Source organism: Ursus americanus, chromosome 35 (genome assembly GCF_024610735.1).
Source record: "Ursus americanus isolate L20-20 chromosome 35, mUrsAme1.1.p, whole genome shotgun sequence".
NCBI lineage: Eukaryota > Metazoa > Chordata > Mammalia > Carnivora > Ursidae > Ursus > Ursus americanus.
In genome coordinates, this window is record NC_142161.1 from 2118079 (window position 1) to 2141487 (window position 23409).

At 36.8% G+C, this 23409-nt stretch overlaps 1 protein-coding gene across 11 annotated transcripts in view; it reads left to right on the forward strand.

Annotated features, from left to right (window-relative positions):
• Positions 1–19221, forward strand: part of HNRNPC (heterogeneous nuclear ribonucleoprotein C) — a 54370-nt gene extending 35149 nt beyond the window's left edge. For 9 of the 11 annotated variants that reach the window (XM_045784947.2, XM_045784946.2, XM_045784943.2 and 6 more), the window contains 4 exons: positions 17585–17745; positions 18230–18343; positions 18586–18746; positions 18846–19221. In XM_045784947.2, coding sequence (XP_045640903.1) covers positions 17585–17745; positions 18230–18343; positions 18586–18746; positions 18846–18929 — 520 coding nt within the window. In that variant the 3' untranslated portion in view covers positions 18930–19221. The remainder of the gene's footprint in view (positions 1–17584; positions 17746–18229; positions 18344–18585; positions 18747–18845) is intronic. The other 2 variants (XM_045784951.1, XM_045784953.1) reach the window with 1 other exon arrangement.
• The last annotated feature ends 4188 nt before the right edge of the window (positions 19222–23409 follow it).

The following is a 23409-nucleotide window of genomic DNA, read 5'->3' on the forward strand; positions in this document are numbered from 1 at the left end:
CATATAAGAATTTCAGTTCGATCATTTTCTGCTTTGGAAATAAAAGTAATAGCTTTCTTAATTTGGAAATGTTTCCCAAAAGAAAAACCTTTGAACTGAGTTGATTAGTCTTGCCAAGGAAGTTGGGTAATGGAATCAAGTCAGTCAGTAAACAGTATGAGTAAAGACCTGAACGTGTGTTTGAGAGATCTGTGGACTGTGACAAGTTAGTCATTAATAGGCCAAAAAGAGTAAGACTGGAAAAATAGTTTGGACCTACATTGTTAAGGTCTTTGAATGCCATATTAAGGTTGTGTGATTTAAGTATTCTTCATGCCTCATCACAATGGTTATTTCATTTGTCCATAGAGATTTCTTCACATTTTTGTATCCATGTATGTTTGAACACATATTGTGCAAACTATGGTGAGTCTCATACTTTGAAAATATTAAGATACAAAAAATTGAGAACAGATCTGGGCATCTCTTTGCTACTGAAAATGTGATCGTTGGATGAGTGACTTGAAGGCACTGAGATCTATGTTTATCTGAAGCAGCTGCCCTTTACTCTCTCTCTGCTTAAAAAACACTCCTGTCCAACTATACGGGATTCTTGTACATATTGTCTAGGTAGATTCTTGCATATTGCTATGTATTTTTTAAAGCTTCTCAAGAAATTTGATGTCAGAGAGTTGAGAATCATTGGTAAGAAAAGATGAGGAAGTAGTTTTATTTCTGTAATTCTTACCTATTTTTTTGTCCATGGCTCCCTTTAGAAAAATTCTAATAGATTTATGTATGTATATATGTAACACAAGTAATTTGGGGTGTACCATGGACTGTCACGTAAGAAACTCCTGTTTTAAATTGAATGTGTAGAGAATTTTAACATGTACAATCCTAGCTTTTTCATGAGAATAGCCATCTGAGGTTTCACTTTTAGTTGTCCTTTTGAGGCAGCAAAACTTTTGACCATCCCTACCATCATCCCACTATAACTTTGCAGAAGACTGTTTTGAGTGAGGACTTTCAAAGGGTTAATTGAAAAGAGATGTAAACATCAAGGAATAGTGAAGAAGGTCAGATGTTTGCAGAAATACCTTCAAATTTCTTGCCACTGCTGTTTGATCCTAAAAGTTGGTGGCAGTGCCAATATTGGCCTCACTCTTCAGTTTTTAAGAGGTCAAGAGAATACCTTTAATGTATCGCTTGATTTTATAGAGGGTTGGTGAAAAGTAATGTCTTTCTCCTTCCGTTCTAATCTCAGCCAATAGAAAAAGAAAGACTTCTGGCTGATTCAAGTATATTACTGAGGACTGTGATGGGAAAATGAACATATTTAGTCAAAAATAAAACTAGTCAGGAAAATTGCATTAGTTTCTGCTCAGAAGTCATTCTGAAGATACTTTATTTGCAAGGTTAAGACTTTTGTTATTGTCTTAGTTACTAACATAGTGATCCTAAATCAACTATGTTGGATTCTTTATTAAAGCAGAATGGGAAATTGGCTCTGCGATGAGCTGAAAGCTCTGGGTCTTCCTGTGTAAACGGGGTTAAATCAGTGTATACCTAATCCCTTCAGTCATACCCTTAACATAAAATTTACATAAATGTTTCAAGACAGAAATATGGTGTTTCTTTAGGAGGCTTTGTTTTCATTTTGTTTTGGGTTTTGTTTGTTTGTTTTTTAATATTATTAGAGAGCCTGCAGGAGCTGGGGGAGAGGGAGAGAGGGAAGCAGACTCCCTGCTGAGCTTGGGGCCTGATAATAGCTTGATGCCTAGCTTGATCCCAGGACCAAGGTCATGACCTGAGCGGAAGAGAGTCACTTAATCACCCCAGGCACCCGTAGATCATTTCTTTATTATCTAGCTTTCTGGGATCTTGAGTTCTACTTACTCTTATGGTAGAGAGGCAGCTGATAAGGAGCCTAAGAAAGAACAGTTGAAGAATCCAAAGACTTCATATTTAGCAAAGAAGTTTATGACCAAAGTCCTATATAATCACAGTTTTCTTACCCCTAAAGTGGAAATAATAATGCGTAATACTCATAGAGTGGCTGTGAAGACTAAAGGAAACATGAAAGATAAGAAATTGCATTATAGGGGCATCTGGTGGCTCAGTCCCTTAAGTGTCTGCCTTCTCCTCAGGTCATGATCCCGGAGTCCTGGGATCGAGCTTCACATTGGGTTTCTTCCCCTTCTCCCCCTCTATTCGTGCTCTTTCTCTTTCTCAAATACATAGGATCTTTTAAAAAATTAAAAACAAAAAAAAGAAGTTGCATTATAAACGTAACAAGCCCCAAGTATTGTAACTGTTTACAACCAATTAGTGACAACCATTAGGACTCATTCCTGTTTGTTTTCAAGATCTTCAGATTTCTTAATATGCTAAATTTCCTCAGTTATACTTCTGAATTAGTATTTTTTAATAACTATTAATACTGGCGTATATTACTTTGTTGGCATTTATCAAAATGGAAGGGTCTTATGGATACCCCACCAATTGTCTTCCCAAAAAACTAACATCTGTAGCACAATTCGAGTTCTTTATGTTTGACAATAGTCTTACTAACTAATGCACAGTGAAATGAACAGTGGTTAGTGTTAGTTTTCTAGACATCTTTTTTTTTTTTTTTTTTAAAGATTTTATTTATTTAACAGAGAGAGACAGCCAGTGAGAGAGGGAACACAAGCAGGGGGAGTGGGAGAGAAGGAAGCAGTTGTGTTGTTGTTGGGGGACGGTTGGTTGTTTTTTGTTTTTTTTTCTCTGTCTTTTAAAACACCTCAGTTTAAATATATGTAAAAGAGAACAGTGTAGGGGCACCTGGGTGGCTCAATCAGTTAGGCATCTGACTCTTGATTTCAGGTCAGGTACTGGTCTCAGGGTTGTGAGATTAAGCCCCTCCTTGGGCTTCACACTGGGCCTGGAGCCTGCTTAATATACTCTCCCCCCCGCCCCCAAAGACAGAATAGTGCAGAGTAAAAGACAAAGACTGCTTTTATAAACATAATCTCAGTACCATTTATACATAATTAAAACATACCTTAATCTCATATGTTTTCCACAGACTTGATTTTGTGGGTTGTATTTTTGTATATTTTAGCATGTTTCTCTGCCACCTGTATTTTCTCTGACCTGCTGGATAGATTGCAGGCTTGATGAGATTTCAGGTTCTATTTTCTTTTTTTCCTTTCATTTAGGGATGAGGGAGCATGAGGGGGTTATGGAAAAGAAGACCAGAATTACTTCATAAAGGCATTTTGCATTTTAGTCATCATTAACCTGATTTTCGACAGAAATTTTAAGAATGCAGGAAGCATTGGGTGTTTTATAAGGAGTATCAGGAAGTAGGTAATTAACAGTGTTTTCTTAGGAGAATTAGAATGACTTGTATTTTCGTTTGGGAACAGGTGGGCATTTGTGATCAAGTCCCAAGGATTGTAAATACCTTTAAAACTGAAGGGTAATCAAATGTTAATCCTAACCTATATTTTAGTATGTTGTCTACTGAGGAGGCAACAGGATCAGATTCTGTAGCTTTATGCTACATATTGCACTTTTTTATTTTTTAAAGATTTTATTTATTTATTTGACAGAGACAGCCAGTGAGAGCATATTGCACTATTTTAATTTGGGGTATGGGTGGAAAAGTTAAAAGTGTTACCTGTGGTCATTAAAGATTACCATAGTTTAAAAGGATTTTCATTACATGCTTTATCAGGAATGGTGCTGTTCTTCTAAAGTTAAATAAATGTATTTGTTAATATCTTAGCATTATAACAGTGATCAGGTTTTGCATTTTAATGACGAAAAATCCAAATGGTTATTAAGTTTTTTCCCTAAGTTACCTTTTTCACTGATTACCTGAGTTAGGCCTGTCTTTTGTTTTTGTTCTTAAGGCCATTCCTAATTTTATAGGTGTTGTAAGTTTTGGGATGAATTTTAATAAAAATTGCTGATACATGTGGAACTGCCATTTTAGATGTATTAGTATCTGACAATCATACATACTGTCAGCTCTGTTTCACGTATACTATAAACGAAAATTGAGTAACCAAAACATTTTTTTCTGGTAGGATACAACCCCAGAAGAAGTTTTTTGTTTAATGATGACTATTCATGGGCATCTGTGTATAAAACTAGGGGAGTTGCATAAGTCACACCTGTGTGCAAAACATACTGTTTGTTGTTGTTGAAAGTCTGAAAACTTGCAAGCTTCTGACAGAGATCCAGTTTCAAATGTGTCCTATTGAGAATGTTGTTGCTTCTAAGAAAATTGTTGCTGGAGGACTTCTTGTGTGAACAGTTGCTTTGAAATATTTACAAATGATCTGTTTTTCAGTTTCTTAAACTTTATTTCTAATTTATTTAAAATCTCTTTCCACGTTGAGTTTTAGGGATTCACTTTTGAAATTACGGAGCATTAGAAGGCTGTATGTGCTCTCTTGCCAAAAGTGTTGTAATAAAAATATTCAGCACATTGTTGGAGATCCACGGGCATTAAAGGTCTATTTTTTGAGGGATCTTAACCTTTTAAACAAAATTGGAATATACTACAAGTAGATCTGAAAGTTCTTATGTAGGCTAATGTAAGCATGGAATTGATGCTTGTTACAGTTAAGCTGGCATTATTATAATCATAATTGATTTATAAGTGTTTGCTATTTGTGCCACAAATACTTAGTGTTTCCTTAAGTATAGAACCATCCATTTTTAGAGAAATACTGAAATTCTATGGATTTTAATCAGTTGTGGTCCCACATTTCTTTCTCTTACAAGATAACCCATGAAATTGTTCTGGAATTACATAGTGGTAATGGTTGCACAAGTTTGTGTACACATTCAAAGGGTTTATCCTATGGTACATGAATCATATGTCAATTTATTTATTTTTAAAAAATATTTATTTGACAGAGATAGAGCATGAGTGGGAAATGGGGGAAGGTGCAGACTCCCAGCTGAGCAGGGAGCCCGACTCGGGGCTCAATGCCAGGACCCTGGGATCATGACCTAAATTGAAGGCAGACGCCCAGCCACCTGAGCCACCCAGGCACCCCTCATATTTCAATTTAAACGAAAAAGAAACATGACTCAGTTATGGTCAGCCAAGTAATTCTAGATCATTCTTCTATTGAGAACTTGGGAACACAGGAAACAAGTGTCTAATTATTAAGTTTGACAGTAGACTATAGTATGAAAGCTAAGACAAAATAAATACCTGATAAACAAATGATGGTTCAGAAAGACCCTGATTTTAGTTCAGTGGTCTATGTGGACTTATATCATCACATATTGCATACGGTACGTGAATAATAATGTAAACAGTGTATAAGTGACTAGACTGTAAAGTTCTCCCATTAGAGCTTTTTCAGAGTGCTATTATTACTCCATATCGTAAGTATCTTAAGTAAATATGCCAGCACACCATGAATAGAAAGAATGGAATACATCACCTCACATATCTAATATAGCACATGTATTGCAAGCCGTATGTTACCTATTGAAGAAACTTGTAGCAAACACTATATGATAACAGTGAAGAAAATGATGTGGAATTAATATCAGCTGCTATGTTCCCTTCATTGCATCATAGGAAGATGAGTCGTGTTTCCTTTTATGGAGCGCTGAGCTTTCCTAAGATTTTAAGAGCCCCCAGGTAGTTTCACAAAATGCTATATTTCAGCTTGGCTTTGGTAGTGAGTAGGAGGTTTTGCCACAGATAGGGTAAAGGTACAGAGTTTTAAGTATCCCTGTTTGTATTTGGGAAAGCAGCCAGTTATAATTGGAGAGTGTTGGTTGGGCGCCTGGGTGGCTCAGTCAGTTAAGTATCTGCCTTCTGCTGAGGTCATGATCTCAGGGTCCTGGCATCAAGCCCCCCACATCAGGCTCCCTGCTCAGTGGGGAGCCTACTTCTCCCTCTCGCTCTGTGCCTCCCCCTGCTTGTTCGCGCACGCACAGTTTCTGTCAAATGAATAAATAAAATCTTTTTTTTTTTAAGTGTTGGTTATAGAGGGCTTTGTATGGCATGTTCGGCATATGCCACATAGGCGGAATTAACTTAGGAACAGGTTCATGGCTAGAAAAGAGAAATTGGAGGGGAAAAAAGATGTATTAAGTAGTTAACATTGTAAATGTTGGAATGGAGAGGAGGTATAGGAATTTCTGAGGTGAACTGGTCTTGGTGTAATTTATTGAGTTATGAGGGTTATGTGTTTTGTAGGGAGAAAATAAATATAGCTTAGATTTTTAAGTTTTATGATTAAGATTATACTAGTAAAGTTTACATGAAAGGGAGGTTTAGAGGGTTTGAGTTGTTTGAATTTGGGGAAAAAATGTTATTGGTACTTAACAGCTCTTTTCTAGAGAATGGTATCCTAGTATTCAGTGGAGAAAAGTAGTTGAGGTGAAGTACAGTGGTGGAGAACTCTGTTGAAATGCAGGACAAGGGAAAGAGGCTAGCCATCATATTGAACTAATATTTAAGCCCTTATTTTGTTCTAGGCACACAAAGTTTTAGGTTTTAGATAATAAATTACAGAAATAGTGACTGTAGATTGAAGCCCCTCCCCTTCTGTGTTACTGGGATTAGTGGGGCTATCATCTTGCTTCCCTCCTTTTTTTCCATTTTTCTGATATTCCTGAGTAGCAGTGGACCTGAAGGAGGAGCACATGAAATATTTAGGTTTTGAAGTATTGGGTGAGACCATCTGCTTGGAAAGGCACGTGATTCAGACCAACAGGGTTCTTAACTACTTGGGAAAGCTAAGGGATACCTTCGTAGATGTCATTTTAAGCATAAGGTGAAATTGTGCATTTGCTCTGAACCCCTGACTTATTTTTTGTATGGGAACCTGATCATGTTATAGTTGCTAGGAGAATTTTAGTTGAGAGCATAGTTTAGTACAGAATACACTTTCAACATAAACTTGGTATTATTGACTTAAAATTTTAACAGTACATTCTTAAGTTCACTTAGCATTCATTTTGGGCTGTTTGCTTATTTTTATTGTGCCCTGGACTCTCAGTTAGTAGGTGGGAGATCACTTCTTTCCTGGGGAAGCATTTGACCCTCAGTTATGGACAGCCAGGTAATTCTTAATCATTTTTCTATCGAAAACTTGGGAGCGTAGGAAACATTTTCTAATGAATAGGTTTTGATAGTAGGCTATCGTATGAAAGCTGAGACATGATAAACACCTGATAAGCAGATGATGGTTCAAAAAGATCCTGAGAATCTGCTATATGATTCTGAATTTTAAATGCCATTCTGTTATAACCTCTAATCCAAAGATAGCCTCTGCTGTTTTAGGATTCTACTTCAGGATACTCTTAATTCAGGTAGATTTGTCATTCTCCTTGACATTAATTTTTTTCTTTTTTTTTAAAGAAAAAAAAATGTCAAGGAGAATGACAAATCTACCTGAATATATATATATATATATAATATATATATATATATATATACACACACACACACACATACACACACACACTATATAAAATTTTTTTTTTTTTTTAAGATTTTATTAGGGCAAGAGAGAGCATGGGGGCGTAGAGGAAGAGGGAGAAGCAGGCTTCCTCCTGAGCAGGGAGCCCTACTTGGGGCTCAATCCCAGGACCCTGGGATCATGACCTGAGCCAAAGACCTATAAATGACTGAGGCAGCCAGGCACCCCTATAAAATTCATTTTAAAGTGTCCAGTTCAATTTAGTATATTTAGAGTTGTGTGGTCATGACTACTATGTTCTAATTTTAGAACATTCCTCCATCACCCCCAAAATAAACACTTTGTTAACAGTCATTCTCTGTTAATCTATCCCAAGATTTAGCAACTACTAATCCAATTTCTGTCTGTAGATTTGCCTATTCTGGACATTTCATATCAGTGGATTCATACAGCATTTGTCGTTTTTGACTGATTTCTTCCACTTAATGGTTCATCCATGTTGTACCATTAGTTAGTACTTCATTCCTTTTTTTTTAAGATTTTTATTTGAGAAAGAGCATGGGGAGAGGGGGTAAGAAGCAGAGTCCCTGCTGAGCAGGGAGTCCAACCAGATCCCAGAATTCCGGGATCGTGACCTCAGCTGAAGACAGAAGCTTAAATGACAGAACCACCCAGCAGTATAATTGCTGGATTTTAATCCATTGTATGGATGATATCACATTTGGTTTATCCATTCATCAGTTGGTGGACATTGGAGATGTTTTCACATTTTGAACAATGCTACTATGGATATTTGTATACACATTTTTGCATAGACCTGTGTTTTCATCTCTCTTGGCTATATACCAAGAGTAAAATTGCTGGGTCTTATGATATTTCCATATTTAACCCAAGGTAAGCCCATATTGTCTTTCAAAGCAGTTGTACTATTTTACATTCCCATCAGTCATGTATGAGGGTTCTGCTTTCTCCACATCCTTGCCAACATTTGTTTTATTATTGCTTGTCTTTGTTGATTACCCTCGAACTAGTATAGTTAATGTTATACCATTGTGGTTTTTTTGATTTGCATTTTCTTAAAAACCAGTGATGTTAAGGGGCACGTGGCTAGTGCAGTTGAAAGGTAATGCAGCTCTTGATCTCAGTTGTGAGTTCAAGCCCCACATTGGATGTAGAGATTACTAAAAATAAAAAAAAACTAATGATATTGAGTATTTTTGTGTGCTTAATAGATATTTATTTTTGGAGAAATGTAATCAGATCCTTTTATCTTTATATTGGGTTTTCTTGTTGAGTGTAAGGCTTTGTATATTATAAATACAAGTCTCTGGATACAGTATCTGATATTGACATTTTTGATGTATTACTGTTTTCAAGTTTTTTATAGTTTCATCATTCTGCCTTGTGATCCCAGGAGACATGTTAACTATCACTTTATACTAACAACGTTTACTAATTTGTAAGGATTATGGTTTTATTATAGACTGGAAAATTAATAGAATTCTAAGCTGTGTTTGGAAATTATATGTAGGCAGTAGATACCTGTGGCAGCAACAAAATAGAACAGTGTTGTCTAATAGAACTTTCTGTGGTGATAGAAATATTCTGTATCTGTGGGGTTAGTGTGGTAGACAGTCACATATGGCTGTTGTGCACTTGAAATGTGGCTAATGTGACTGAGGAACTGAGATTTTAATTAGAATAGCCACATGTGGCCAGTGATTACTCAGTTGGACACTGCAGGTCTAGAATGGGGCAAAGTTAAGCTTTACTGGGTCAGGTGAATTTTGAGTAGTGTTGAATATGAGAATTGTGATGACTGAAGACTACTCTTCAGGCAGGAAGTTAGAGAAGTCAGACCGCTGTTTTGGAACAAAGCTGACAAGGAATATTGATGGGGTATCCAAGAAACTCATTTTTCAGGGAAAGAAAGAGAAGGTACCCTTTGATAAATAGAGTAAGATTATACTTTGATATACCCTCTTAAGAACTGTATCCAAGGAATGAAAAAGTCCACCAAATAGAATTTGACTTAATTCAGGCAGATAACCTTTTTCTTTAGGACCTTTATTACCTTGCAGTAATAAATGTGTTACTACTGTGAGATTAGTGGAGTTTAGCAAGGGAAAGAGATTCATAGGGTACAAAATATGTAATAGCAGGAGAAACTTACCAGTGGAAAGTTTTGTGATTTCCTTAAAGCAAGTATGACATGGTAGTCTCATCACATCCATTGGAACGAGATCTGATTTTCTTTTGTAATGGCTTGAAAAATGATGCAATTTTGTGGTAGATTATTATATTCAACTTTGTTTTGTGTGGTTTTCCTAGGGGGAAACTCCCAGTAGTCTTTATAAAGCTAGGAAAAGAGCAGATCACTGCTCCTGGCTTTCCAACTATAAAGATAGGTTTGGTTTGTTATGTGTTGATAGTGTGGTTGTGACAAGTTCTTTCCTAGAGGCCACTTGAGGAGAGGCATTGTTGTGTTCACCAGGGGTGCTGTGGTGGAAAATAAATGGTCTCCGAGAAGATGGGTGGATTGAACACAAAAAAGCAAGTTAAGGCATCTTTAGCTTTTACTAAATGAGATGGGAAGCCGTTGGAAAGTTTTGAAGTTAATCCAGACAGATCTGCTTGCAGATCAGTGTGAAGGCTGAGGGTGGAATCAGATGTCACCAGAGTTTTGGCCTGGACAACTAGAGACTTGGAATTTACAGAAACAGTGGTAGGAGAAGAACATAGGAACTTGGTTGGGGAGTGAATATTCAGACTGGTATGGACATGTTTATTAGACATTAACTTTGAGAGATGTTAAATAGGCAGTTGTTTATACAGAGATACAGTAGTGTCTGCTTGTAGGTCATACAACCATAATATTGGATGAGTGGAGATAGAAAGTAGAGATCCCTGGAACTTTGAAAGACTGGAGAGGAATCAGTATGGGTAATTGAGAATGCCGTAAAGAAACTTGGAGAAAAACCAGAAGCATGAAATGTCCTGGCTCTGTGAATATGTATTGAAAGAGTAGAGGGATGAACTACATATATTAAGTAATACAAAGATTTAGAAATTGTGGGGTCATTGGTGACTTTGACATGGGTAGATTTTGATAATGGTGGGGCAGAAACATTACAAGGAGATTTCAAGAATGGAAAGATAAAAATAGGATATCTTTATACGTACAGCAGAATTTACTCTGTACAGTTTTAACATACATAGTATAAACAAGGTATGGTATCTACCAGTGTAATCAGGATACAGTTCCATACTTCCTAAAAATTAACCATGAAGCACTTTTCCCTAGCCCCTTGGGAGCCACAAGTCTGTGTTCTCAGAAAGCTACTTAAAAGAAATTTTATTGTAAGCCAAAGAAGTGTACTCTTCTGGCCCAGCTTGGTAAAATGAGAATATAGGAATGAATGGGCTTACATGTTCTTAACATATGGTCTGTAAACAATATTCTGAATACTCTTTTATAATTTTGGCTTTATAAAAAAATTAAAATTGTACCACATGGGCAGTTTTTAAGACATCTTTGGAAAAGACCCAAAGTGACATTTGGGGAGTACGTATGTTAACATTATGACAAATGAATAAGGTTATAATTCTTGGGACACGGTGTCTATTAACGAATGTCCACCTGGATGTAAAGCTTGATTATAAGCAGAAGCAAAGATTTAAAAACAATTTTTTTTTCCTGAACATAGTCTTGAATCCAGTACTGTTTCTGAATGGATGATCAAAGCAACCCACATATTATCGCTCAGATTATTTTTTGTTTGAAAATTTTCAGGTGAATTTTCAAGTTGTCTTTCCTGGAAACATCTGATTTTGTGTTAACGTAGCTTCCCAGATGAATCTATCAAGACAAATCCCTATATTTTTGTAATTTTCTAAGATGTAGCTTTTATTTTTTTTAATACAAAAATTGGGTACATCATAAAATGAGTAAAGTATAGTTAATTTTTTTTCCCTCTCACAGTTATAAATAAATCAGTGAGGCAGTTTTCAGTTGTATGTATTGAAATTTGCAAAAATACCCCTAAATACTAAACCGACAATTCTTTCTGAAAGAAGATTGTAGAACCATTTATTCATTGGCAACATTGGTTCTACACATACAGGGGCTGTTAATTCCTTCCGTTTGTAAGCAGGAATGCATATGGTGTTCCCAGCCTTGATCATTGTTCTTTGGGCAGGTTCTTAAACCCACAACGGTGGTTAGGTAATCTTTGTTTTTCCTTCAATTACAAAACTGTTTTTTCTTTAAAATTTTAATAGTTTTGGTGCCACTATGTATTGAATGATCCTGTGCCACATACTGGTTTGTCCTTTAGTCCCTGTATCATTAAGGTGAGCAGGGCTTGCTGTTTTTCAGTCCTATAGAACATTTGTATCCTTAATGGACCATTGGATAAAGGCAGCACAAAGAAAATTAAGGAACATAAAGTACTATGCAAATTTATATTGGTAATTGGCACTCTATCCATAAATTGCATTAGCGAAACAAGTTTAAGTTCACAGTTATATTCAGTTTGGCTTCTCCCAAGAAGAGTCACCAAGGCAGCATGTTTGTGGGAAAATACTTGCAAATAAGGTTTAGAAATTGTCTCTTACTTTAGAAATAAAACACAAATTATAAAAAAAAAATGCTAGTTGATTTATTTTAAGCACAACAGCAAGCATTTTGGCAACATGCAAACAAGTTTTTTGGGATCCGTTTTTTACATGACATAGTTTCATATTTACATTTTAATGTAAACCTGAATTAAACATTACATAGACATTTCATTCTTCTAAGCAGAGTCAGTAGCCTACTCATAAATCTTTGAGATTTAAAGAAATATAGACTATTAAAATTAACATTAGGGTGAACTTTTTAAAATTTTGGTTTTTAGTTAAGTATTTGTCTACATGTTAAAATGAACTATATCATAATCTGTAATTGTGCATTTAAGGTAATTTCATTCTGTTACTTTTACTACATTAAAAACGAATGACATGGGGTGCCTGGGTGGCTCAGTCGTTAAGCGTCTGCCTTTGGCGCAGGGTGTGATCCTGCATCAGGCTCCTCTGCTGGGAGCCTGCTTTTTCCTCCCCGACTCCCCCTGCTTGTGTTCCTTCTCTCGCTGGCTGCCTTTCTCTGTCAAATAAATAAAGTCTGAAAACAAAAAAAAAGAATGACATGATTTTAAAAGTCTGAGAGGTTGTACTATCTATAGTCTAGTGAAAAAAGTTTTGGTAGTTTTAAAAGATAATGGAAAATAGTTGCCATTCAAATATGGTTTCATAGAAGCTTTTATAAAGAATGGGAAAGACCATCCAGAAATAATATTTTATAATATTTAAAGATACCAGTTATTGAAAGCCTTGATTCTTGAATAGTTAACGTAAGGAGTGCGTTCTGAAGGTTTACCCTGGATGGTATGGTGGGAAACCTATCTATAGTTGAAGTTGTAGATTGTCTCAGGAGAGTACATTGATAAGAACCAAACAGTTGCTGTAGCAGAAGGGCTTTACTCGGGGCCTTAGTTTCAAGTCTTCAGTTGTTCATGCACTGGTTTGTGGCTAGAGTCATGGTGGCTAGTGTTTGAGGTAAGTATTTCATCAACTGGGAGTTTATTTAATTACCGGAGGTAGGATGCTGCTCTTTGGCTGGTAAACTCTGTACATAATTTTTGCTGTTGTGTTTCCCCTGGTTTCCTCTAGTTACATCCCACAGACTCATTTTACTGATATTTATTCATTGGGATTTTGCTCATCTCACTTTCTTAAAATCATTCTTTTTGAATCTCATGGATTTGTACGTATTTTTCTCTGTACTTCTCTAAATTAAAGCACATTTTAGTGTGCCTGGCTCAAGTCGGTAGAGCATGTGACCCAGGGTGGTGAATTCGAGCCCTATGTTGTGTAGAATTTACTTAAAATAAAAAATTCTTTTTAATAAATTAAAGCACATTTCTGAGAAATGAGCATTCTCTAGATCTGGTCTTGTTCCTGCATCAGTGATTTTTAACTTCATTGTGAATAGGTACATTCATAGAATTTTAGGTTTCAGAGATCTGACACATTCTAAAGCCCAAAACAACATGGTAGCCTGTAAAATAAATCCTCCTAGGAAAACCAGGGGTAAGCAGGGAGAAACATAATGAAATTTCATTATAGATAAAAAAATAATGAGCCAGAAGAAAATACTTCCTGACACTTGAATGAAATTATAATGGGATTGCATGTTTAAACTGAATTTGATAAATCAATATTGTATAGGGAGGAGGGAGTAATCTTATTAGATTGCTCTTACTTATAAACTATATCATGTTGTAGCTTTTACTTTTTTTATGATCATTTTAGAGAGAGTAAACAAGTGGGGGGAGGAGCAAAAGAGAAAAGCAGACTCCCTGCTGAGTCTAGAGCTGATGACATGACCGTGAGATCATGACCTGAGCTGAAATAGTCAGATGTTTAACCGTCTGAGCCATTATTTTTTTAAGATCTTTGTGGGCCTAGAATATCTGACAGTTGATTTCCAGAACTTCCTATTTCCTGTTTGATAATTAATATACCTAAAATTATTTTTAATCTCTAAATTTTTAAGACAGGAAGCAGGTATGGTATAGTAAATGAATATATTCAGGAGAATACAGTTTTACTAATACATTCTAGTTGTTCCCACAACTAGAATTGAAATTTAATAGTAGTGATTGAAATTTAATAGTATGAATCAGGGTTTTTGAGACCCGAAGACCATCTAGTCATCTAAGAAACTTGCCTTTGTAAACTTTATATTTTATTTTTAAGTAATCTCTTCATCCAACATAGGGCTTGAATTTACAACCCCAAGATCAAGAGTTGAATTCTCTACTGACTGAGCCAGCCAGGCACCACTGTAAACTTTTATTTTTAATAAATGACTTGTAATGCTTATATTTTTGCTTGGAGATAGGACAGTTTCTTTGTCTTATCTGTTCAGATAATTAGCTAGCTAGTGTGCGTCCAGAAGTGTTTTAATTTCTTTAAAATGGTATTTTAATGACTTTTTTTTTTATTCGGGCTACATTTTATACCAACGCTTAATGCCCAAATTTCTGGTTTAGGGTATAATCATAATTCTCTTAGGATTTAGTGCTTGTTCGTGTGGTAACAATGAAACTTTATGAAGACTTTTTAATGACTTTGGCTTTATCAGTAGGGAATCAGCACATGATACTGATCTTGATAAGCAAGGTTTTTCTTGTGGGGAAAATGGTTACTTAATTTGTAGCTAGTTCTTGAAGCTTTAGTAATTCCTATCCCTTTGACCTTGAGGGTTGTCAGAGAGGCATGGTTTTCTCTTCACGTTTTCACAGTCATGCAGTTTGACATTTTACAAGGAAGGTCTTCTTAAACTTCCTTAGAGGAATCTTTGTGAGTTTTTCAAGAATCCATTTTTGCTTGACCAGCAGTTAAGTTCCATGGCACTAAAAGCCCTTTAGCACTACCAGTTGGTCTTCCGAAACTTTTTTCTTCTGAAAACTAGAGCATTTGACTTTTATTCGTATTTGTGGGGCCATTACATAGATTCAAAACAAACTGCATTTCTTGCCTCATTTTCATTGTGATGACTGACCTGAATCAGGTGAAATTGTACGGTTCAGAAGAAGTTCCAGTGCTGACAAGTGTAGGGAATCTGGAATGGCAAGATGATTGGTTTGGAGACTGGTGCCAGTGCCAGTGAGTGGGTTGTTGGGAAGGGGTAGTTTAGATCTCTAAATCCAACAGGCTTGGGTCATGAGATGTTTCATGCCCAAAGATGTAGATAACTCACCTTCATTTACCTCAAGAAATTGCTTTTATTTTTTTTATTTTTATTTTTTTTAAAGATTTTATTTATTTATTCAACAGAGATAGAGACAGCCAGCGAGAGAGGGAACACAAGCAGGGGGAGTGGGAGAGGAAGAAGCAGGCTCATAGCGGAAGAGCCTGATGTGGGGCTCGATCCCAGAACGCCGGGATCACGCCCTGAGCCCAAGGCAGACGCTTAACCACTGTGCCACCCAGGCGCCCCAAGAAATTGCTTTTAAAATATCGCTTTGCACAAAGGAGAGTGGTTTCTGAATTATTTTATATTTTATTTTATAGTTTTTGAATTAATACACTGGGAAATTAATGGTCCAAAGAAGAAAATCTTTAGGTATGGAAAGTAGTGGTGATAATAAAATGTTTCTATAAGCATCTTTTTTGTTTGTGTTAATTCCCATAAACCAATTAAAACTGACAAATTAACAACTCATTTAAAACTGCGGGACGCCTGGGTCAAGTTAAACCCAGGCCTATCCTAGGATACAAGGGCTGAATTAGAAGTTTTTGTATCTGGGGGCGCACCTGGGAGGCTCAGTCGGCTAAGCATCTGCCTTCAGCTCAGGTCATGACCCCAGGGTTCTGGGATCAAGTCCCACGTGGGCTCCTTGCTCAGCGGGGAGCTTGCTTCTCCCTCTGCCTGCTGCTCCCCCTGTTCTCTCTCTGGCAAATAAATAAATAAAACCTTTTTTTTTTTTTAATTTGCTGAGAAGAAACCTCTGTAGAAGCACTAATAACACCTTCCTACTTCCTGAATCGTACATTTTCTTATTTCCTGGGGCTCAAACTTAAAAATGTTCCTTAGTGGAGCTTAAAACAAAATTTTGAGTGCTTTAGTAACTTTTACCATGTCGTTGATTCTTTAGCACTTGACAAATCAATAACTATTGTACTTCAAGGGGAAAAGTATTGGGTGGTCTTGACTTAAAACTGCTTGAGTGAAAATTACTAAATTGTACCCTCACTTGTTTGGCAGTGTACCATGTGCTTTTTCTTAATTTAGGGAAATTCCTGTCATAGCTACTCCTAGGAAAAAATAAGCTACTACTATATTAAAGTAGGGTGGTGGAAACATTTTAGATTAAGTTGGGTTGAGGAAAAAAGAATGACCACTACCTGGAGGATTGGAGACTAGAAATTCAGAGATAAGCCACTGATGAGATATCTTAGAGGGAGACTCATCATATATATGAATTATAAAGTTTTAAGGCTTTGTAATACATCACTTTTGCTTCTTAAAACTTTTTGAAATTAGGCAGAACAGCAGTTGGTGGGTAGTTTTTGTAGAATAATATACCTGGGGCTGGGCATCAAGTTAGTTACTAAGAAGGTACAAAACAGAATTACAGGATTTTTTTTTTTCTAGTGGTAGGTCTTACCTTCTTATGCTGCCATAGTCTCTTATAAAAATAACAACATGGAATGTTTTCTAGAACTGATATCCATGTAAGTTTTTATGTTGTACTTTGAATTTTTTCTTTACAAATATGAGAGTCAATACCAAGCCATCCCTTGGAGGTGTATCTTCAGCAGTCACTAGGATACTTCTCCAGTGAAAGCAGCAGTTAAGGAACCAGTGATTTTTTTTGAGAGCTGAATGTGTGCTGGGCAGTGGATTTAGGCACTAGTGAATAGTGAACAAAACAGACAATATTCTCCATCCTGTTGGAATTGGAACTATGAATGCATCCTCTGCTTAAATGTTAGAATGGATCATGGCTTTTTATACACAGGTAACACATATATATAAATGGCTCTTTGTTTTTATAGGGCAGAACTGGTTAATACTGTCAGTTTTATATGGATCAGTTTAGTATCACTAATAGTAATTTATCTGTATACTTCTGTGGATGAAAAGTTCAGGGATTTAGCTCATAAGAGATACCAATGTTTGCAGACTCTATTAATTGCAGTCCCTCTTTGTGAGTATTTTATATGGGGTTGTTACTGTGTTTTATTTATTTATGAATTACTGGAGCGTATATAGAGAGTAAAATCAGTATATATATAGGCTATTCATTGTACAAAGTAATGCTTTATTAATACTGCCAGAGTACAGAGGAACCGTTTATGTCCATCCCTTAAGGACAACCAACTATCATTGGATATGCCTGTGTGTATGTAGTATTTTCTTGAAGTACCTGCTGTATTCAAAATGGCAAAGAAGGGAGGTTTTTACCAGACTTTGGAGTGAAATTAGCAAAAAGATACAAATTGAGAGACAGTGAACATTAATTTATTATTTTATAAGGTCACTGATGGATCTTGCTGACTTAATTTTAGTTGTGAAGGAATTCTGTTTTCCTTTTATCCACTAGGATGTATAGTTACCCAGCACGTGTTCCTCCTCCTCCTCCTATTGCTCGGGCTGTAGTTCCTTCAAAACGCCAGCGTGTATCAGGAAACACCTCACGAAGGGGAAAAAGTGGCTTCAATTCTAAGAGTGGACAGCGAGGATCTTCCTCCAAGTCTGGAAAGTGTATGTATTATTATTGTGGCTTTGTGATACTGCTGTTTCTTGTGTGTTGGAATAGGGAAATTAATGCAATTAATAGTCAGGGTTTGTACAAATGCCTTTGTATAATCAAGATAATGGAAGAGGAGAAGATAGTGATTAAGGGGCCAATTAAAGTATAAGACTTTAGGGGAGCTAGGCACTTGTGAATTTACAAAATGTGTAAGTCAAACAGTACAAAAAATGCTTTCAACTATAATTGAGGTCTTTAGTGGGCCTACAAAAATAAGAATACTGTTGCTGAGGGAGTAAGCACATTAGATATAGGTTTTAGCTACCAACTAAAAAAAATGAGGATCCCCATGACTGGGACTGTATGATCCTGGCTCCATTTCTCCCCTGGGATCTCCTGCTGGCTATTGCCGTATGGTTTAGTGGGCAATGTGTTTGGCATCTGTTAAGCTTCTGGTAGAGTTGATTCTGACCTAGAGTTTTGTTTGTATTAAAGTGAAAGGCGATGACCTTCAGACCATTAAGAAGGAGTTGACCCAGATAAAACAAAAAGTGGATTCTCTACTGGAAAGCCTGGAAAAAATTGAGAAAGAACAGAGCAAACAAGGAGGTAAATGGTCTTGCCGCTTGTTGGGTATAAAGTTGGGTTAGTTACTGAAGATAGTTGAAGGTATATGTTGGAATAGTGGGATATAAAGCAATTGAATATGAAACTTGGGGAATTTGAATTGGGAAGGGCATTTGTGTGGGAGGATTTAGATTTGTGCTGCAGTTCTGTGATCACTAGTGGGGATTGTCTACATCCTGTGGACATTACTTGCCCCTAGACAGACTTGTCCTTCTCATCCCCAGTAGAGATGAAGAATGATAAGTCAGAAGAGGAGCAGAGCAGCAGCTCCCTGAAGAAAGATGAGACTAATGTGAAGATGGAGTCTGAGGGGGGTGCAGATGACTCTGCTGAGGAGGGGGACCTACTGGATGATGATGATAATGAAGATCGGGGGGATGACCAGGTGAAAACCACGGGAAAGGAAAGAAAGAGGTGGTGGAGGGGGGAGCAGGGACACATGGAGTGCCTCTAACTCCATCCTATTTGTGTCTGTTTCTCACAGCTGGAGTTGATCAAGGATGATGAAAAAGAGGCTGAGGAAGGAGAGGATGACAGAGACAGCGCCAATGGCGAGGATGACTCTTAAGCACATAGTGGGGTTTAGAAATCTTGTCCCATTATTTCTTTACCTAGGCGCTTGTCTAAGATCAAAATTTTCACCAGATCCTCTCCCCTAGTATCTTCTTCAGCACATGCTCACTGTTCTCCCCATCCTTGTCCTTCCCATGTTCATTAATTCATATTGCCCTGCGCCTAGTCCCATTTTCACTTCCTTTGATGCTCCTAGTAGTTATTATGTTAAGTCTTACCCTGTAATTTTTGCTTTTAATTTTGATACCTCTTTATGACTTAACAATAAAAAGGATGTGTGGTTTTTATCAACTGTCTCCAAAATAATCTCTTGTTATGCAGGGAGTACAGTTCTTTCCATTCATACATGAGCTCAGTAGTTGCTTCCCTAACTGCAAAGGCAATCGCATTAGTTGAGTAGCACCTGAGAACAGCTTTGAGTTAGAGGTATGTGTGTTATACCCCACATAAGAGTGCTATGTGGGGCTGTTCAACACAAATGTAACAATGTATTTTTGTGAATGAGAGTTGGCATGTCAAATGCATCCTCTAGAAAAATAATTAGTGTAATAGTCTTAAGATTTGTTTTCTAAAGTTGATACTGTGGGTTATTTTTGTGAACAGCCTGATGTTTGGGACCCTTTTTTCTCAAAATAAACAAGTCCTTATTAAACCAGGAATTTGGAGAAAAAAAAAACCTGGTTTTTTATTTTTGTATTTTATAATCGTTTACTTCAAATTCTTTGTTTCGCAGCGGCCTCCACAAAAACCGTAGAATGTACTAGATATATTTTTCTTTGAGTCATAGTCATCACTCATACCAGCATACACTACTCAAATGATGTGTCATTGGGGGTGGGTATTGCATCAAGGAGACAGTAACTTTGATGTGGAGTGGAGATTCTTGGGCAGAATGGCTTTTCTATCCTAATGAAAAAGGTTTGGGGACTGCATTAAGCTTTTTCGTTAATGTTTTGTGGTCCACTTGACGCCCTTTTTGAGATTTTTGTTGTGTGCTAAATCGTTTTGTCCTTAAATAGAAGAGGTTTGAACATGTCAAGATTGTAGGAAAATTTAAACAACTGGAGAATGAAACCTCTGTTTTCTTCCATTTTGTCCTTTTAATTGCTACTCAGAGTCCCAGTTACTTTCTGGATTCTGAGTCTGTGCCTCCAAGTTCCTAAAAATAGGAAAGCTCTTTCTTACCTGCTCTTCTATAGTTTATACCTTCCCAGGTAACTTAGAACATTTACTTTCAATGAGTTTAATCCATATAAATAATTTTTGTTCCCTCCTCCCATGTGATTAATTGCAGCGATTTTTAGGCGTGATACTAATTGGCACCTAGACTTCTAAGGATGGATTTATTAAACAGCTTCTAGATTTGTTATGCTTGCCTAATACTGAAAGGTCTGGTTTATTTATGTTTTATACTTGTTTCCAGCAGAGCAGGACAAGAACATGGTTAGTTTGGACTATTACCGTTCACACAAACCTTGGATTCCCCAGAAAGTTGATGTTTCATAGCATGCAGCAAAGGCATTTTATATCCAACCTACTATGAGCAGAAGTCCTATTTATTAGGATCTCAAATATCATTTTATATAACAGGTGACAAAGCAGAATAGAAGGAAGAGGCTGAACTATGAATTACCCCCTTGACCCCACATCCATTGTACAAAAGTAGCTTTTGTGGGTTAATTTGGTCAAAAATGCTTCGACCCACCCTGTTTTCTGATCTTAACATGATTTCATGTTACATAAACTCACTTTTGGCGTGTAATCCCAAAAAGAAAATAAGTTGGATGCTTAGAAGAAAGGGTCAAGGTTCTAAGATGTTAATAAAACACATTTAAGGTTATAATGTTAGCCATCAGTACTTAAAAGATGCTGGATGCATTTAGGCCAGGCATGAAAGTGTCTTTCTTAATTTCATATGAAACCAAGTATTGAAAGAAACTGTAGAAGACTTAGAGAAATGGTCCTATGCTCATAGAAGATGTATACACACACACACACACACACACACGGTTATTGATAAAGAGATCTCTAGTTTGTCTTGATGGGGAAAGAGTCATTTCACGCTCTAGGTCTCAGGCTATTAGGAGTTAAAATTTCCTCATGGAACTAAGAACAGTACTGTAAAATTCTATAATCATAGGTTATACTCTTGTAATACTTGGAAATTCAGGTTCCTAGGCCAAAACTGTGGAAAAGGAAACATGACTAAAATAGCATATAGTTCTGTATCTTGCAATCTGATCAAATGCAGACACTACTAGCTTTTTTTTTAAAAAGGCCGTTACCTTGAAGACCATTGATCTAATGAAGGTTTATAGTCACTGTTAACATTATTTAACTCTGGGCCCCAGGAAAAGAGGTTGGAACAGGTTCAGTTGAAATAGAGGCAGAGCAAGCATGGGCTCTGTGGGTTGGCAGTGGATGGAGTTGAAAACTTGACAGTTTTAGAGTCAGCTAATCGTTTAGAGGGAATTCTGGGTAACTTGACACTCTCAAAGACCAGGGCCTTAAGCTATTTAGTGGAAGTAAGATTTAAAACAAAATATGGTGATGCATTTGTTGGGTATTACAAAATTCAGAATGATTTACCCAAGATGCCTAGGAATGTAAGAAAATAGCCTGGAAGCTTTTAAGAGTACAGTCTCCAGCCAGGATTTGGATGAGGAAGGTGGATGACTTAAATGAAATCCCTTTGGAACATTTCTGATGCTACATAATTTTTAATGGGGAGATTTCTATGAAGTTCAGTGGCAAAGGTACTTTTCTCATTTGCTCTCTCACCGGTGAAAGGAGCTAACTTAAAGCTGTTGGAGTGGAATCGATGACAAATTTGGAATGCTTGAGGATTCCCAATAGATTTCAGTTCGGATGTCACCTGAACATCTGAAACTTGCAAGGATTAGTAGTGCTAGTCAGTACATGTTTTAAAGTCTCTTAAGAGATGGAACTAGGTGTAAGAGAATACGAAAATGCAAACAAAAACAATAGAATTATGGTAAACTGGAAGGGAATAAAATGAAGTCAAGTGAGTATTGAGAATGTAATGGAAGGAAGGGATAGAACAAAAACAAGCATCGTTCTAGCCATACAGTAGCTATAAAATATCAATAAAGGAATCCAGTGAATAACTTAGCAGCAGTATGTTGATTCAAAAGAAGTAGCCAGGGGAAGCAAAGCCCACAGATACGATACGCAAAGGAAAGAAATGGAACTGCTCAGAGACTGTACTTAACAAATACTGGTGGTTTTAGGTAACCTGGATGTTGTGTTGGGGTGTGTTATGAAAGGAATAGAAAATAGGTATGCGTTCATTTTTAGGAGAATCAGAAAGCATCATCGACTGTGGCCTGGGAGAATGAAGGGTTTAGCCATATAATTTGACCCTTTTATTTAATGTGAGAGAAATTCACCTGCATCACAGTCAAATGGGGTTTGTGTTTCTGGACCCTAGTTCAGGTAACACTGACCAAGGAAGTGCATTTCACTTGAGTTGTAGGTGGGTTAAAGAAAAAAAGTATGGTTATATTTTGAAGCCAGTTAAAAGTAGTAAACACAGATACAACAGAAATGAGAGTGACCAATTGTGTAGAATGGGCTGGTAAGTAACCGCAAAGAATCTCGCTTTATCAAAACTGCTTTATCTCACAGAGAGCAGGTATCATTTATACCGTGGTGTTTATTTGACGGATAAGTGGCAGTCTGTTGGAGAATTTTTAGTGTTTGGAAAGACCTTGGGATAAAGTAAAAATTGGGTCAGCTAAACTACAGAAAAAGCCAGATTTAGATGTATGCCTGACTGGTGACAGAATTGCAAATGTTTAGAGAGGAGAATAAATTAGGGGTGTTGGAAAATTCCATGTTTGAATTTTAGTTAATCAAATTAATCCTAATACATCGGGAAGGCTTCAAAGGGTATGGGGTTGCATTAGTAACTTTGAAATTAATCAAAAAGCTTAATATCCCAATTATGAAGAGCAGGACCTGTGTAGAGAGGTGGAGTTTAAAGCCCTGTTTGACCTCTCCCCCACCTTAAGTCAGAACTAAAATAGAAGGGATAGTGTAATGCGGTGAATTCCAAAAAGACAAAGTAGCTAATTAGGAGTAGAAGCCCAAGATTTTTAGGTGTCACACAAAGAAGTTGAGGGAGATAAAATGTTCTGAAGATTTGACAAATTTGCTTGTACAAAATGACTCAACAGGCCTTTCATAAACCTGAAGTTGTGATTAAAAGTAATTATTAGTATGTTAAGTTAGTTGTCGAATGGATCTCAACTTTGGTTGTGTGTTAGAATTACCAAGGGAGCTTTTAAAATCCTGATGCCTAGATGTATGTGTACTTCAGACCAATTAAATCTCTGCAGTTGGGACTCTTGGCAGTAATTTTCAGTTTGCTAGCAACATGGGGAGCCCCTGCCACCAAGAGGCAAACAGTGCTGTTCCCTGTGTAGTTAAGGTGGAAGGGAGGAATTAGGGCA